The sequence below is a fragment of the Halichoeres trimaculatus genome, unplaced genomic scaffold, assembly GCF_033239565.1.
Source record: "Halichoeres trimaculatus isolate MK-OKI-2021-1 unplaced genomic scaffold, fHalTri1.1 fHalTri1_scaffold_16, whole genome shotgun sequence".
Classification (NCBI taxonomy): domain Eukaryota; kingdom Metazoa; phylum Chordata; class Actinopteri; order Labriformes; family Labridae; genus Halichoeres; species Halichoeres trimaculatus.
Window position 1 is genome coordinate 11030945 of NW_027437194.1, and position 15525 is coordinate 11046469.

At 43.0% G+C, this 15525-nt stretch overlaps 1 protein-coding gene across 1 annotated transcript; it reads left to right on the forward strand.

Annotated features, from left to right (window-relative positions):
* The first annotated feature begins 4061 nt into the window (after window positions 1-4061).
* lmbrd2b (LMBR1 domain containing 2b) lies at window positions 4062-13428 on the forward strand. The gene is made up of 18 exons (XM_074691055.1): window positions 4062-4226; window positions 5930-6136; window positions 6217-6329; window positions 6621-6719; window positions 6824-6991; window positions 7098-7308; window positions 7389-7463; window positions 7537-7650; window positions 8931-9114; window positions 9249-9430; window positions 9521-9654; window positions 10115-10220; window positions 10322-10419; window positions 11161-11264; window positions 11350-11396; window positions 11491-11605; window positions 11694-11820; window positions 11959-13428. The coding sequence occupies exons 2-18, from the start codon at window positions 5963-5965 to the stop codon at window positions 12020-12022; spliced, it is 2115 nt and encodes a 704-aa protein (XP_074547156.1). The 5' UTR covers window positions 4062-4226; window positions 5930-5962; the 3' UTR covers window positions 12023-13428.
* The last annotated feature ends 2097 nt before the right edge of the window (window positions 13429-15525 follow it).

Genomic DNA, 15525 nt, shown 5'->3' on the forward strand with positions numbered 1-15525 from the left:
AGCATTTACCATCAGGCCTACATCTGGAAACTGAACCAGAAACAGTTAAAACTACTTCTTTGTCTTTATAGCACAGACAATCTTCTGCTCCTAAAACATGAAGCCAAAGCAAAATTGTTATAAGCTGCAGTTCACCCGGTGTCCACTAGATGCTGACTCCAAAAGCCCAAGGAGCCACATTCACATCCAGTCAAAAAAAAAAAAAAACTTTCTTTTTTCACCTGTATGAGGGCATTTTGGTTGGATTGACAGATGGGCTCACTGTAGCTCAGATGATGTAGGGGGCGAGTTTAGTATGCTGCTGCAGAAACAAGCAGGTGATGTCACAGATACGATGTCCTTGTTTCAGAATAGACTAAGCTTGACTGTTGCGTCCCCAAAAAGAAACCTGCACAGATATTTCTCACTATGGTCCCGATGGAATTGAACAGAGCACCAACTGAAGCAGACTTTATGTCACCTGTGGAGGTTTACAGACTTAGAGAGTCTAAATCTTACCACTTTCATCCTGAGTCTACAGAGCAAGCGGAGACAGAGACTCAGATATTCATATACTCATTTTAACCTTCAGTTAAACCTTTTGTCCACAAGTCTGAGTTAATGAACTGCTCTAATGGGTTAAAGAGAAGTTTAGTTGTGAGCTGATATGTGTGTAGAGCAACCACCCCCACGTTGAAGAGGGTCACGACCATGGATAGGAGCTGGTAGAACCAGCGTTACAGGACACACTCCAATTACCACTCTGCACACACACACACACACACACACACACACACACACACACACACACACACACACACACACACACACACACACACACACACACACACACACAGCACAACGGTCACATTGATATTTGTCAATGTTGCAATGACAAGCTGTTCGATGTGATTGTATCTCTGATGTGATGTCTGTCAACAGGCAGTCAGTCAGGCTGTGAAACAGAGTCCAAACCTGGGCCCACATCCAGGACACTCAGGATCCAGAGGATTAAGCTGCTGGCGGTGGTAATGAGGGGGTGATAACTAGGAGAACAAACGTTGACATGACGGAGGTCCAGCTGATCAGCAGTACAGGTTGTGACCATCTGACATTAGCACCATGAGCACAGAACAAGACACACAGAAAGAGACGTACACAAAGACACACACTGAAACACAAACACACAGCATTGGATTTTTCAAGCTATTTTTATTGCTTTTACAAACAACAAAAACTCAAAAAGGCTCAGCACAACATTGGTCCACACAAAATGAAACATACAAATATCAATGAAAAGATACAATCCATATTATTATTTATTATCCCTTTTTCCCTCTAAAATGAAAAAAGTCTATAATTAGTCCAGTACAATACATACAGGTGTTGAAGCAGCATTGTTTGAGAAAAAAGAAATATGGAGCATCTGATAAAATTGTCTTACTGTTGAGTGAAGCAGACAGGTCAGGTATTCAGGAGGAAAACATCCAATAGAAATCTTATCCAGGTTTGCTTTAGAAAGTGGTTATTCAATTATCCATGACAAAAAGGTATTCTTCTTTGAGACGTGTTAAAATAGGTTGAGCTGCTTTGACACTGGAAGTTCTCTCTGATTTTCTGATCTTCAGATCAACTGAAAAAGCTGATGAAAGTATTAATACAATTTTTTGAGTTCTTGCTTGGCAACAAAACAGCTGATGATAAAAAATAAAACAAGACAAATGAGACTTTGAGACTGTGTTGATTTTGGTGCCCCGTGTGGACAAAGCAGTTAGTGTTGTGTCTTTGTATTTTGAGTCATTTCAGGTTTTCCACACTCTAATAGAAACAGGAACAGTAGATATCAATCTCCTGTAAAGATAATCCAAACACTGACACCCTGGTTTGGTGTAAGACTGTATGAAAATGTTTGATCCAGACTTAAGGTTTGAGGTTCAGTCTGTGTCCAGTCCGAAGGATCTGGACTAAGGCTGGTGTTTGTCTGAAGATGTCTTTCTGCTGCTGTAACGTGATCTCACATGAGCTCACAGCACAGTTTGCACTGTGTGATGGCCTGCTGACCTGAAGACCTGCTGACCTGAGAGGCCCTGGTGGTTCAGATGGATAGCTGTGGTGTATTTTTGTCCACAGAGACTGTAACAGATGCAGCAGAAGTATGATCAGATGCGCTCTGAAGCTGCTGGGATATGTTCATGTCAAGATGACGGAAATAAGATGAGCAGTTGGACCTAAACTTTAGAGTCCAACAGCTCTGAAACAGTGTTTAGTTAAATAAGGTCTGTGATGGTGTTCAGTTAAATCAGCTCTGTGAGGGTGTTTTTAGGTATCATTCTGAGCTCTGTGATGGTGTTCAGTTGTCAGTCTGTGATGGTGTTCAGATATCAGTCTGTGATGGTGTTCAGTTATCAGTCTGAGCTCTGTGATGGTGTTGCGTTATCAATCTGTGATGATGTTCAATTATCCTGATCTCTGTGATGGTGTTGGGTTATCAATCTGTGATGGTGTTCAGTTATCCTGATCTCTGTGATGGTGTTCAGTTAAATCAGCTCTGTTAAGATGTGAGATCTGCAGCGTGACACAACTTTTGTCCTGGCCTCTTCTGACCTGTCCAGCTCTCTGTAGAGACGTGAAGAAACATATCTCATGGGTTCTCTCTGATCCTGTAAATATTTGCTTAGGATACAGAGGGATGAAGTCCCAGAGGAGAAAGACCTGGTTTGGGCCTGTTATCAGGGCCCTGTCCCCGCTCAGCCCTATGTTGACAAGAGACCTCAAAGCTGTCTTTGTGACTGTTCTGCTGGCCTGGAAGATCCATGTCAAACATTAACCACAGGATGATCACAGCGTGGTGTGTTCAGAACAGCTGAACATGCATCTGTACGTTCTGGAACTTTCCTTCACAACAAATACCTTAACTATTTGTCTTCACTTTAATATGTCCCTTGTACGTATGTGTCCAAAGCGTTAATTAGTATTTTTGGTGATTTGTGTTTGCTTGTTTCTGAGAAAATATGCACGATACAAGATATCTGCTCTCTGTTGGTTTTGAACCTTCCCCAACACTTATAACACCACTACTACTAATAATGTTGATGATACTACTACTACCACTTCTACTGCTACTAGACCAAGGTACATTCTATCAGTCTGTTTCCTGGGTACAAAAGATACAAGCAAAAACAAGAAATCATGCTATTTTTCCATTTTGTGCAAAAAACAAACAAAAAACAACAAACGGCCCGTTTTTTTTTTTGTTGTTGTTGTTATTGTTTTTCACACAAAAAAAATGAATATTCCACTTCATATTTTATTTTGTTAGTGGGCGAGGTTTTGAAGCCTGACAGTCCTGTGCCCTTCAGAATAAAAGTCTCTCTGGCAGGCATGGAGAACCAAACGTTATGTGCATTGCCTGCATTCATTCCAAATCAAACCCAAGTGGTGTCCACAGTTTACAAAGTATACACACACACACACACACACACACACACACACACACACACACACACACACACACACACACACGTATTATATATATATATATATATATATATATATATATATATATATATATATATATATATATATATATATATCTTTGTGTGTGAGCCCTTTCCTTTTTTTTTCTTTTTCTTTTTTTTTTTTTTTTTTTTTTTGCACAAAACGGGATTTCATGTTTCTGCTTGTGTCTTTTGTACCCAAAAAACAGACTGATAAAACGTACCTTGGTCGGTCACTACTACGACTACAACTACTATGACTTCTACTACTAATACTAATAATAATACAATGTTTTATTATTATTTTTAATAATAATAGTAATAATATAAAAATAAAAAAATATATAAAAAATTAAAATATAAAAAATCAGGAGGGGCATGAAATATGTGTTAATATTCTAATAAACTTCTTATTTTGTCTCTATTATTTAATCTATTGTTTCCCCTGTTAAACAGGTTTTTCGGTTATTGTAGTGGTAGTTCGTGGTGCATCCAGCAGGAGGTACCCTCACCCTGTTTTGGTTGCATTAGGCCCTGAAACTACAGGCATGCGCAGATTTACACTCTGCTCAACGTCATCGTCCCTCCTTGGTGCCGAGGAACCCGGATGTGAGTGATGTAGTCCTGTGATGAAGCAGGAAACGGATGATTTTAATGACAAGCACAACGGATTATAATCTGTCGGTCTCCTGAAGGGATTAGTAAAGAGTTTTTTTCCTTTGAGAGCTGAAGAACACGGAATTAAACCCGGTAAGTTACTGCGTGTCAGTGACGATGTTGTGTTATTATGTTAGCATCTGTTAGCATCGGTTAGCTGTGGACGTAGCGTAGAGCAAACAGCAATATGTAAAGGTGTGTGTGTGTGTGTGTGTGTGTGTGTGTGTGTGTGTGTGTGTGTGTGTGTGTGTGTGTGTGTGTGTGTGTGTACATTCATTACAATTGACTGTGTGTTATCAGTAGAATATCAGACTGCTCAGTGGGATCGGGTTACACATCAAAACACATGACTGATCATACTAACAGGGCGGAGACACACACACACACACACACACAAACACAATACACACACTGTTTATCAATCAGTGATCGATCTGCTGATCAACCTTCTGGACGTCTTATTTAAAGAGCTCTTGTTAACACGTCACCAGATGAATGACAGCTGTTTCATACCTACAGAAGGGAGTGTCGAAGTATGTAGAAATCACCATGGATACGCACGGCGTCACGTCATTATCAGGGGGCGGGGCTTCCGCATAGGCCAAAAATGCCCCCCATTCCCCCTTAGTAGAGCAGACACCGATTTAAACTGTTGTGGTAAAGCTTTAAAGTTGCCTTTCCTACTCAGAGAGATGTTTCACTAAAAAAGAGATTTTTTCATCTTAAGTTCAGCCTGAACACAGACTGATGATTGACTTACCACCTGAGCAGTGCCTCTCCTTTCTGTTTGCCTACATGAGATTTATTTACACTCACCATCAGGATAAAGAGATCACACCCAGACTATTTCAGCCTGTGCTGCATGCTTTCCTTTATCCTTTCCACCTTAGGTTTATCACGGTATTGTTTATGTCATGTTTTCATGTATGCTGTAGAAAGCCACAGGTGTTAGCTACCTCCAGGTGCTTTAAAGTGAAAGTCCTGTCCTCCAGCATCGTGGCATTAATAACTGGTTCTCCCTGCTGTTTACAGACACACTGCTCCCTCCCCCCTGAGTGACACAATAGACCCTTTCATAGTTTACAGGTCAGCATCCCTCAGGGAGCCTCATGTCTGTAATGAGTGTCTTGCTTGCTCGTGTTGTACGTTGCTTTAGACAAAAGCATCTGCTAAATGAAAATTTAGAACTGTAGAGAGAGGTCCTCATTAACATCAGTGAAGAGGAGCTCATCTTCATTTCTGTGGTCACTATAAACTTTGGGCCTCTGTCACACGATTATGAATTAATTTAAACATTACTCATTATTTTGATATCCTCTTAACTAATGAGATATGATCCATTCAGACTAAAATCATGTTTTGAACCTGGCTTTAAACATGTTTCTGCTGTAAAGATCAGCTCTCTGAACAGGTGTGTTTGTGGTTTCTACTGTTTATGCAGACAGCTTCTAGTGGGCACTCCAGGAACTGATGTTTGTAACACTTAAGTATTAAATTTACTAGAGCAGAGGTTTCTGTTTGGATAAACCTTTTGTTAGAGGGTTACAAATGTCAGGAGATGAATTAAAAGTCTGTGTGAGCTGAGTCTGATGAGAGTTTGATAAATAATGATGACACGTGTTCTCCACAAAGGTTAAATGTTTTACTCAGTGCACTTCAGATGAACTGTTTGAAGCTGAATCCAGGTTGATCCAGTTGGTATTTTATGCAGTGTCTGTTTCTGTTTCTTGGCTCTTGGTTTGGACGCCCTAAGGTGATCTCCAGGTGTGGATGTGTTTACATGATATCTGTTACAGGTCAGTGTAAGCTGCTGAAAGGTGCTGGGCGGGATGAGTGGGGCGGCTCTGGGAATCGAAATTGTGGTGGTGTTCTTCCTGGCTCTGTTCCTGCTGCACCGGTATGGAGACTTCAAGAGGCAGCAGCGCATGGTGCTGTTTGGCACGCTGCTGGCCTGGTACCTGTGCTTCCTCATCGTCTTCATCTTACCTCTGGACGTCAGCACGGTCAGTACTCAGCATCACTTTGTGCCTCTCATCCAGGAGACAGGCAAGGAACCTGAACCCTGTGTGTCCTGTTCTTACAGACCATCTACAAGCAGTGTAAGATAGACCACGAGGAGCATGCCTCCATCCCCACGTCCAACCCATTACCGTCCAATCACACGGCAGCAAACACGTCCGCCACTCCCACTAAAAGGTGAGTAACCAGCAGGTTAGAGGGAGGCTGAGCTCCAATACAAGGTCTTAGAGAGCAAAAAGGTTTAGGCAAAGTTTAATCTGTTTTATATTCACATTATTGTTTTAAAAAAAAACACAACATAAGATTATACTAGAGAAAAACAAAGTCAAGAATGTTTGAATGTGCATTCATAAAAGGAAACATTAGAAATCAGACAAACTGCTGATTTACTGCTGCTGCTGTACCTTTGGCTGCTGCATTACAAACAAAGTGAATAAAAAGTTTGACTCTGTAATCCTTCCCTGTCAGTGCACCCACGCCATGTTACAAGCCATGGAGCTACATCCCTGATGGCATCATGCCGGTGTTCTGGAGGGTGGTGTACTGGACGTCTCAGTGCCTCACATGGTCTGTATCATCACCGATCCCTTTATCAGACTTGTTTCAGATGCTCTGAGCTCAGCGTCACGTCTCTGATGGTGTTTAAACGTTTCTTTCTCTGTTGTCACCAGGCTGCTGCTGCCCTTCATGCAGTCATACGCTCGCTCTGGAGGCTTCTCCATCACTGGGAAGATAAAAACAGCTCTGATAGAAAATGCTATTTACTACGGCACCTACCTGCTCATCTTTGGCTCTCTGCTCATCTATGTGGCTGTTCACCCTGAGTGGCACCTCTCCTGGTGAGTAGACCGACTTCACACACCCACCCTGACCCTGCTCCTGGTCATGTCTGAGTCTTTGCTGGGATGGAAGCAGGGAGATGATGTTCTTCCTGTGTGCTCCCAGGTACGAGCTGCAGACCATCGGGATCACAGCGGCCAACACTTGGGGCCTGTTCCTGCTGGTGTTGCTGCTCGGCTACGGTTTGGTGGAAATCCCTCGCTCGTACTGGAACGCTTCACGTCACGGACACTTGCTCATAAAGACGTACTTCAAGGCATCCAAGCTGATGACAGAGAAGGCAGACGCAGAGGAGAACCTGGAGGACGTGATGGAGGTGGGAGCCAGGCTTTCAAGGTCCCTGTGAGGAGGTTTTTCTGGTTTCTGTGATCTGACTGTGATGTTTGGTTCCCGCAGGAGGTGAGGAAAGTCAGTGAGTCCATCAAGTACAACCACCCACTGAGGAGGTGCATCGACACCATCCTGAGGAAGGTAAGCAGACTGAATGCAGCAGCACACAAGGACCAGATTCTGATCAGACTGACTGATGCGACTGTCCCCTCAGTGCCCACTGGACTACCAGGAGAAGATGGGACGGAACATGGACGACTACGAGGACTTTGACGACAAACAGAACACGTATCCCAGCGAGAAGAGCCTGGTGAAGCTGCACAAACAGGTGAGAAGACGAGAAGTCCAGGTCCTGAAACTCAAAGCTGATTACAGAGCTCTGAAGTGTTTAAACCCTCACTGCACAAACCAACAGCTCTGAGGAAAAATCTGTGTCTGAAACCGGATTAGAGGGATTACAGAGTCAAGCAGGACTCCAGCTGAGATTATACCCACAGATTGTAAAGTTAATAACAATCAGCTGGGAGAGAGGACTACTGGGACCTGGGGGTTACCTGACGTTTAAAGTGATACTCCGGGATGGAACAAGTTGGGTCCTATCACAAGGTTTAGGGCAGAAATTACCCCTACAGCAGTGTTTTTGTGCAGCAGAAGCCCAGGGCGCACGCACCAAAGACCCCCTCCCTGCTCCTCTGCCGGTTTCTTCTGCACTCAGATGGGGCCATTCTTTACTTGACCAAAAACACAAATGAACGGACTCCCACCATAAAAATTTGATATCGGTCTGCATTCACGCTTAATTCAGAGAATTTTCAGCACGTTACTTTCACACAAAAACACCACTAAATAAGGCTCTAGTTTTTCAACGTGTCGTAAAACGGTGCTACCTCCGCTGCAGAGCCACAGCTGGCTACGAGCTGCTTAGTGTATTAGTCCGTGCGCGCGGCGTGCCAGATATAAACAAACACAGGTAGTCTGCCAGGACGAAGAGACACAATGAGAACTAGAGCTTTATTTAGTGGTGTTTTTGTGTGAAAGTAACACGCTGAAAATTCTCTAAATAAAGCGTGAATGCAGACCGATATCAGATTTTTTCGCTGGGAGTCCGTTTATTCGTGTTTTCGGTCAAGTAAAAATTGGCCCCGTCTGAGTGCAGAGGAAACCGGCAGACGAGCAGGGAGGGGGTCTTTGGTGCGTGCACCCCGGGCTTCTGCTACACAAAAACACTGCTGTAGGGGTAATTTCTGCCCTAAACCTTGTGATAGGACCCAACTTGTTCCATCCTGGAGTATCACTTTAATGTTCAGCTGCCGGAGCCTGAAGGAAAAGAGGAAACAGGTGGGGATCTAAGACTGAGCCCTGAGGGACACCAGAGGTTAACTGGAGAGTATAGGATCCAACAGGGGGCGCTGTATTGTTGATTTAAAACCAGGTGCAGCTGCAGGCTTTGGCATTCTATATAGGCACATGGAAGGTCAGGAATTCCTGAACAGAGACAAAAATAACTGACTATGAAAATAATTCTTTAGCTGAAAGTGTTCCTGACTGGACACAAAAACTGATCCAGGTTCCTGGATTGTTATAAACCACATGTACATTCCTGTTCAGGTGATCTATGCGGTTCAGAGACACAACAGGACTCGGGTCCAGTGGCAGATCCTCCTGCAGCAGGCCATTCATCTGGAAGACGTGGCCAAGAACGAGACCAGCTCCACCCACCAGTTTGTTCACAGCTTCCCGTCCTCTGAGCCAGCTGGCTGGTTCAGCAGATATGTCTACACACCAACTGTAGGTGGGTGTGAGTTCTTGACCAATCGGACACCGGCACAATTTCTCAAGAGAGAGCGAGGATTGTGTTAAACTCTACCTCAGAAAAATGGAGAGCTTATTTATTTCATTTTAATGCAAATGTATGTTTATGCACAGAGTGGTACTGGGAGTGTCTCCTAAAGCGCTGGTTCTATCGGCTCCTGTCCGTGGTCCTGACCCTGTTCAGCGTGGCGGTGGTCTGGTCTGAGTGCACATTCTTCAGCACCCGGCCTGTCCTCTCTCTGTTTGCTGTTTTCATCCAGCTTGCTGAACGAGACTACAACTACCTGTACATCGAGGTGACACACACACACACACACACTCACATACACATACAGCTCAGGGTCCAGTTTCTCTGACCAACTAGTGATAACTTCTCTCTCCACCAGATGGCGTGCTTCGTGACGATCTTCTTCCTGTGCACCTGTGTTTACTCCACTGTGTTCAGGATCCGTGTGTTTAACTATTACTACCTGGCCTCCCATCACCAGACTGATGCTTACAGCCTTCAGTTTAGTGGCATGTGAGTTCCTGTCCTGACCCCTTGTCATGTTTCAATGTCAGAGAGAAGTTGATCAGGACTTCCTCTTTCTGTGGAGATGAATCATAAAGTTTATAAATCAGTGGACTCTCTTAAATCTTTCTAAGGATTGACTCTTTGTGTTTTTCACCTTTTATCCAGGTGTTTATTACATTAATTATCCCTTGGAATCAACTGTTTTTTATGCTGTTCCAATTTTATTTCTCCTTTTATAGCTGGTTTTGTAGCAAGGCTTGAGTTCCTCATGGTAAATATAGAAATAAAGTTAAAAACAAAGAACAGCCAACACCTCAGATACAGTTGGAGAAGTGTTGATGTTCTTACTGACCTTTAATAAAACATGTAAACTCAGAGGTGGAAGCAGCACAGAAACATGCTCCAGCTGAAAGTTAGTGCAGAACAAATGAGGAGGTGTACCTGATGTTGACTCTCTGGCCTGTAGGTTGTTCTGTCGTCTGACGCCTCCTCTGTGTCTGAACTTCCTGGGTTTGATCCACATGGACTCCGCCATCTCCCACCAGCAAAAGGAGCAGACGGCGTACACCTCGGTAAGTCGCCTGCAGCATCATTTGACCCAGTCCCCGACAGATGCAACACGTTGTGGTACAAGCATCTCTAATCACGCGCCTGATGTGTTCTCCCCTCACAGATCATGGGCTCCATGCGTGTTCTCTCGTTCATCGCCAACGGCTTCTACATCTACTACCCCATGCTGATCGTGATCCTCTGCATTGCCACCTACTTCAGGTGAGTTCACTTCCTCATCGTCTCCGTGTCAGAACAACAGTTGCTACAAGCAAGAGTTCAAAACAGATAAAGCACTCAGGAGAGCTGCCCATTCATTTCCTGATCACCACAGAGAATTAATTCAAATGGCTGTGGTTTTATAAACAATAACACTTCATATGAACAGGACATGCAGATCACAAACATGGAAAGAAAGAGCTGATAAAAAGATGAAGCCTGTATTAACTGGGGAGCGACATTTTTTTAGAGTGACAGAACTCGAAATGGAGATAGAAAGCGTTTTTCTGTCATTGTTGTACGCCTCTGAAAACCATCTTTCTGATTGTCGCAACAACATGAAAACACAACGAACTTTAACTGTACAGATTAACTTTTAGAAACAGACAATGTAGTCACGCTAGAGAGAGGCTGTTAAAACGTCTCCATCAATCAAACTTTATTTACAGAGCAACTCTCAGACAAATCAATGCAGCCCAAAGAGTTTACAGATTAAAAACAAGAAAAACAGCAATAATACAAACAAAATAGAGATAAAACATAAAAAAATAAGTTAAAGCAGCAAAATGAAAAAAAAAATTAGATTCTGTCTAACCTGAGTAGAGGTGAAAGAGTGAGGATGGATTTCAGAGAGGCAACCTGGTTAGTTCTCCGCCTTTTTAAGTCAGTCAGGAAACTGTTGAGCTTTGTGTTTTTTGTTGCTTAGAGTGAGTGTGACCAGATCTTAATGCACTTTTTCTGCAGTCTGGGGACCCGCTGTCTGAACCTCCTGGGCTTCCAGCAGTTTATGGGTGACAGTGAGATGACCTCTGACCTCATCGATGAAGGCAAAGAGCTGATCCGCCGAGGTAACTTCAGTGACACCCAACAGGAATAAAGCTAACATTAAACTAGTCTGACATCAAACTGATCTGACATCAAACTGTGTTACAGAGAAAAGGAAGCGTCAGAGGATCGAGGATGGAGAGAACAGACGCAGAGTGAGTAAAACCTTCTCTGAGGCCCCTGTTCATTTCCATATCGCAGTATTAAGACTAAATCCTGAGTTTGTGTGTGTGCATGTGTGTGCTGCAGGAGTGGAAGGAGCGTTACGGGAATTCCAGGGAGGAATACACGGCAAGGAACAGGAGCAGCCATGAGATGAAGGAGACCAGTTACTCAGACACTGTGACACCCAGAGATAACCGCCGTAAGCACTTCCCTCTCTGGAGTTCAGATTAACGACAACAATAAAAAAATTCTGACGGACAATAACAGGAAGTGTCGTTTGTTGACAGAGGCTAAATACTCTCGCTCTGGGAATCGAACAGAGAGGGACTGCATCGAGCTGCTGCAGGACGCCGAACCTTTAGACTTCAACGCTGACTCTCTGGCTGACGATGCTCTGGACTCTGAGTCAGGAAGGTAAACAGGACACAACAAGCAGGACACTGCCCATCTTGTGGGCTTTTACTTCTACGTGAAAAAAATAACAGAGCAGAAAACATTGGCTATTGGTGTGGTGTGAGTCTGAGTTGTGTACTTTGTGTTGTGCTCTTTCAGACACGCCGGAGGTCGCTATCTGTCCATGTCGTCATCACGGAGCCGAATATTTGACGACGTCTGATGAAGAGGAGGAATGTGAACAGGAGTTGAAAACTGGAACACTCAAACATCACAGGAAGTGACTGTCCCACATGACCTCTGCCTCCCAGAATGCATGTTAATCTAAACACAGGTCACATGTTCTCCATCATCATGTCTGCGTCAGGCCTCCTGTCTAGCTGCAGGTGAATAAAGACAAGTTACGGTTTATTAAAGCTATGAATGTTACACAAACCCTCTGGCACATGATGCCCCGCATGTCCCGAAGGCAGGGGCGCTCTAACGGTCTGAGCATGCTCCGAATGAGCTGCATGTAGACACTTTAAAGACACATGAAGGAAGTTTATTTATATATTTTATTCTCCTCCTCCTTAAACATATTGATTTTATTTATCTTAAACGTTGATTCTGGTTTATACCCTGACCCTAACAGGGTAACATACAGCTGCTTTAACCCTCCTCACCTCACTGAACACTGTCACAAACTTTATCACAGCTCCCTACTTCCTGTTTCCTCCTGTTCTTTCTAAACAAGCACAGTTTCTGATCTCTGCAGAGTTCCTCTGATCACCTGATCACGTCCAGTTAACCGTAAAGTTAATGCTACTTTCCCTCGTACTCCCAAACACTGAGTGACGTCAGACTGTGATTGGTTATTAAGAAACAAGAAGGAGAGACAGATTATTTACTTCAAAGATAAGAAATGCAACCACAGCACCTCCTATTGGTCAAATAAAAACAAGTTTGTTACAGTCATACATGTCAACCAAATCATGTCCCGAAAGCTCAAAGTGTATGGGACAGATTAAAGGTTTATATAAAAGACTGGTCCTGTTCTGTTGAGTCTGTGCTTTGAATGAGCTAAGCTGTGGGTCTGGCCCTTTAAATGAGTTAGCATGTCGTGTTAGCTCCTGTGTTGGTTAGGAGATCCTGCTGGCAGGTTGAGCTGACCTGAGCCCAGTCATCATGTCCTGTTTGTGTATATATTGTATAATATCTTTTGTATGGGCTGATTCCTGATCCTCAGAGGAATGAAAGTGACTTTGTATTTATTGTATCTGCTGGTAACTCCTCCTCCTTTCCCCCCTCTCCCCCCTCCTCCTTTCCCCCCTCTCCCCCCTCCTCCTCACACTGTTTCCTCCTCATCCTGCTGATTGTCACCATAAACCCTTTGGTTTGTGAGTATTTATTGTCTTAATGATCTCAGCACACCTCTCTTTGGCTCTGCAGGTGGAGAGTAGATGTCATTAGTTGTTTACAGTAGTGAATCATGAAGACAAACAATTATGTGTTTAATTCTGATGCCAGTGTTGTGACAATAAAAAAATCAGTGTTTAAATTGTGCAGTTCTGTTTATTATTCAGGAATTAAATAATGTCAAAGTGTTTCTGCAGGAAAAACTGTTTAATACAAATCACTGAGGAAATTCTGCTTTTATAATCTGCCAGTCATATTTTTTTCCTCTGCCAGGTGACTCTATGTTCAGACAGTTTAAACCTGCCATTTGTGGATCATTACAGACCTGTTAAAATGATTATTACAGACAGCTCTTTTAATACTGTGAAGATGTATTGTTTTTTCTATTATTTTGAATGAATAAATCAGTCAGTGGTCACATGATTTCAGGGAAATATGTAGTCCTCCACTTGAAATGAAAGAGAAAGAAAGGCAGAAGGGTGGGGTGCCCAAACCCTGGACTTTTAAATTAAAGCCAGCTGTCTGACCACAAAGCGTCCAAGGTCTGACCACAGAGCGTCCATCGTCTGGAGATTTGGGGGGTTAAGGTCTTAGATAATTTTGTTTAGCGTTTATGTTTAGATTAAAATAAAAATAATAATACATCTTAATGAAATCAGATTGAACAACATTTTTTTTCAATTATTTTCTTTAAATTGTTTAATCTTAAATCATAATTTGATGTTTCCTCCTGTAAAAAAAATATATATATTTTATACAGTCAGTTTTTACAGTGAATCATAGAGACAGGCTTTCCAAACCAGTTTTTTGTTGTCTCCAGTTGTTTGTCCGACCCCCAGAGGATATTCTCTGCCCCAGAGGAGAGGTCTTTTAAAGGTCTCATATTCTGCTCCTTTTCTGCAGTTTAATATGGATCATTGATGTCTTCATGAAATGGTAGTAACATGTTTTGGTCCAAAAAGCCAATGAATCAAGCACAGCAGCATTGTTTCCAGGCTCTCATAGCCCCTCTGTTCAGAACGCTCTGATTTAGTGGACATGACCTTAATACGTAAATGAGCCACCGCTGATACCGTCCCGCTCTACTGTGTCACTGAGAGCGGCGCCACGAGCTCCGAGTGCATAATGTTTAGAAAAAAGATAAGCTCGTTAACCGTAACATTACAGACTAAAACAACAGGCTAACCACAGCTAAAGTTAGCATCCTGAAGCTAACACAGAGACGGGGGGACACTGAGGAAAAGCTCTTACATCTGCTCCACAGCACACAGCATTTAAAATACTCACATTTCTAGGGTCCCAGGTTTGTTGGAGGATGGTTGGTAATGTGCCTGGATTCAGGACCAGTCTATTTGCTAGCCCTCTGTTGTTCTGTTGCACTGTCCAAAGTTGGAAAAGCAGTGAAGTTATTGCACACACATGCACAGTTTTACTGAGTGTAGCTGGCACATTTCCCTGATAAATGAACTCTAGCCACTTAGTCTTGTCTTCTTCTGAGATGGGAAGCTTGTGCATGGAACTATGTGGCTGTCAACAGCCAAAAATAGTCATACTCTTCTCCCCGCTGCTGGAGAGATTTCTCTCTGCTGTTGTAGACATTTCCCTCCAGCAGCGTGGAGAGGGGTGGGCAAGATGGGGGTTCGGGGGTTTCTGCTCCGGTGGACCAATCAGGTCAGACTTGCTCCTGGTTGGTCAATAAAGGGAATCGCTGATGTCGGCAAATCCCCAAAATCCAAACAGCTTGTTTTAGGTCAGGATTTTACAGTCACAAGCACTACTAAGTACAGGTTTTGTCATTAAATTTCACATTTTGTGGGCTGGGAGGAAAGCCAAAGACCCACAAATTTAACTAAAAGACTTAATAAGGTGATTTTTGCATAATATCGGACCTTTAAAAGAATACCTGGACACTTTCTCTCCAGAATGAAAGGGAATCTGTGATGATTTATTGATCAGTTTGAGTGAAATATGATTATTCCTGTTATCTGACAGTGGTAATAGGAGGCAGATGTTTTTCTTTTGGTCACTTAACCCATCAGCTGAACTAGAAGTTGAACTGTTCAGGAATTTATCTAAAATCCTATTGGTGGGAATCTTTAGATTCCTCTGGGCCACCTTCAAAATTAAAAAAAATACAGAGTTATGTTATATAGTTGTTTGATAACCCTGTGAGGTTATAATATTAACTTTTGCCAAGAATATAACAGGTGTAGCTGACATTGCTGAGAGATATCCAATGTTTTATCTCTGATAAACAGCAGGTGGAGCCCTCTGACTTCTCTCCCTTTTCTCCACAAAACTGATAATCTGATCCATTCTGTTTCTCCT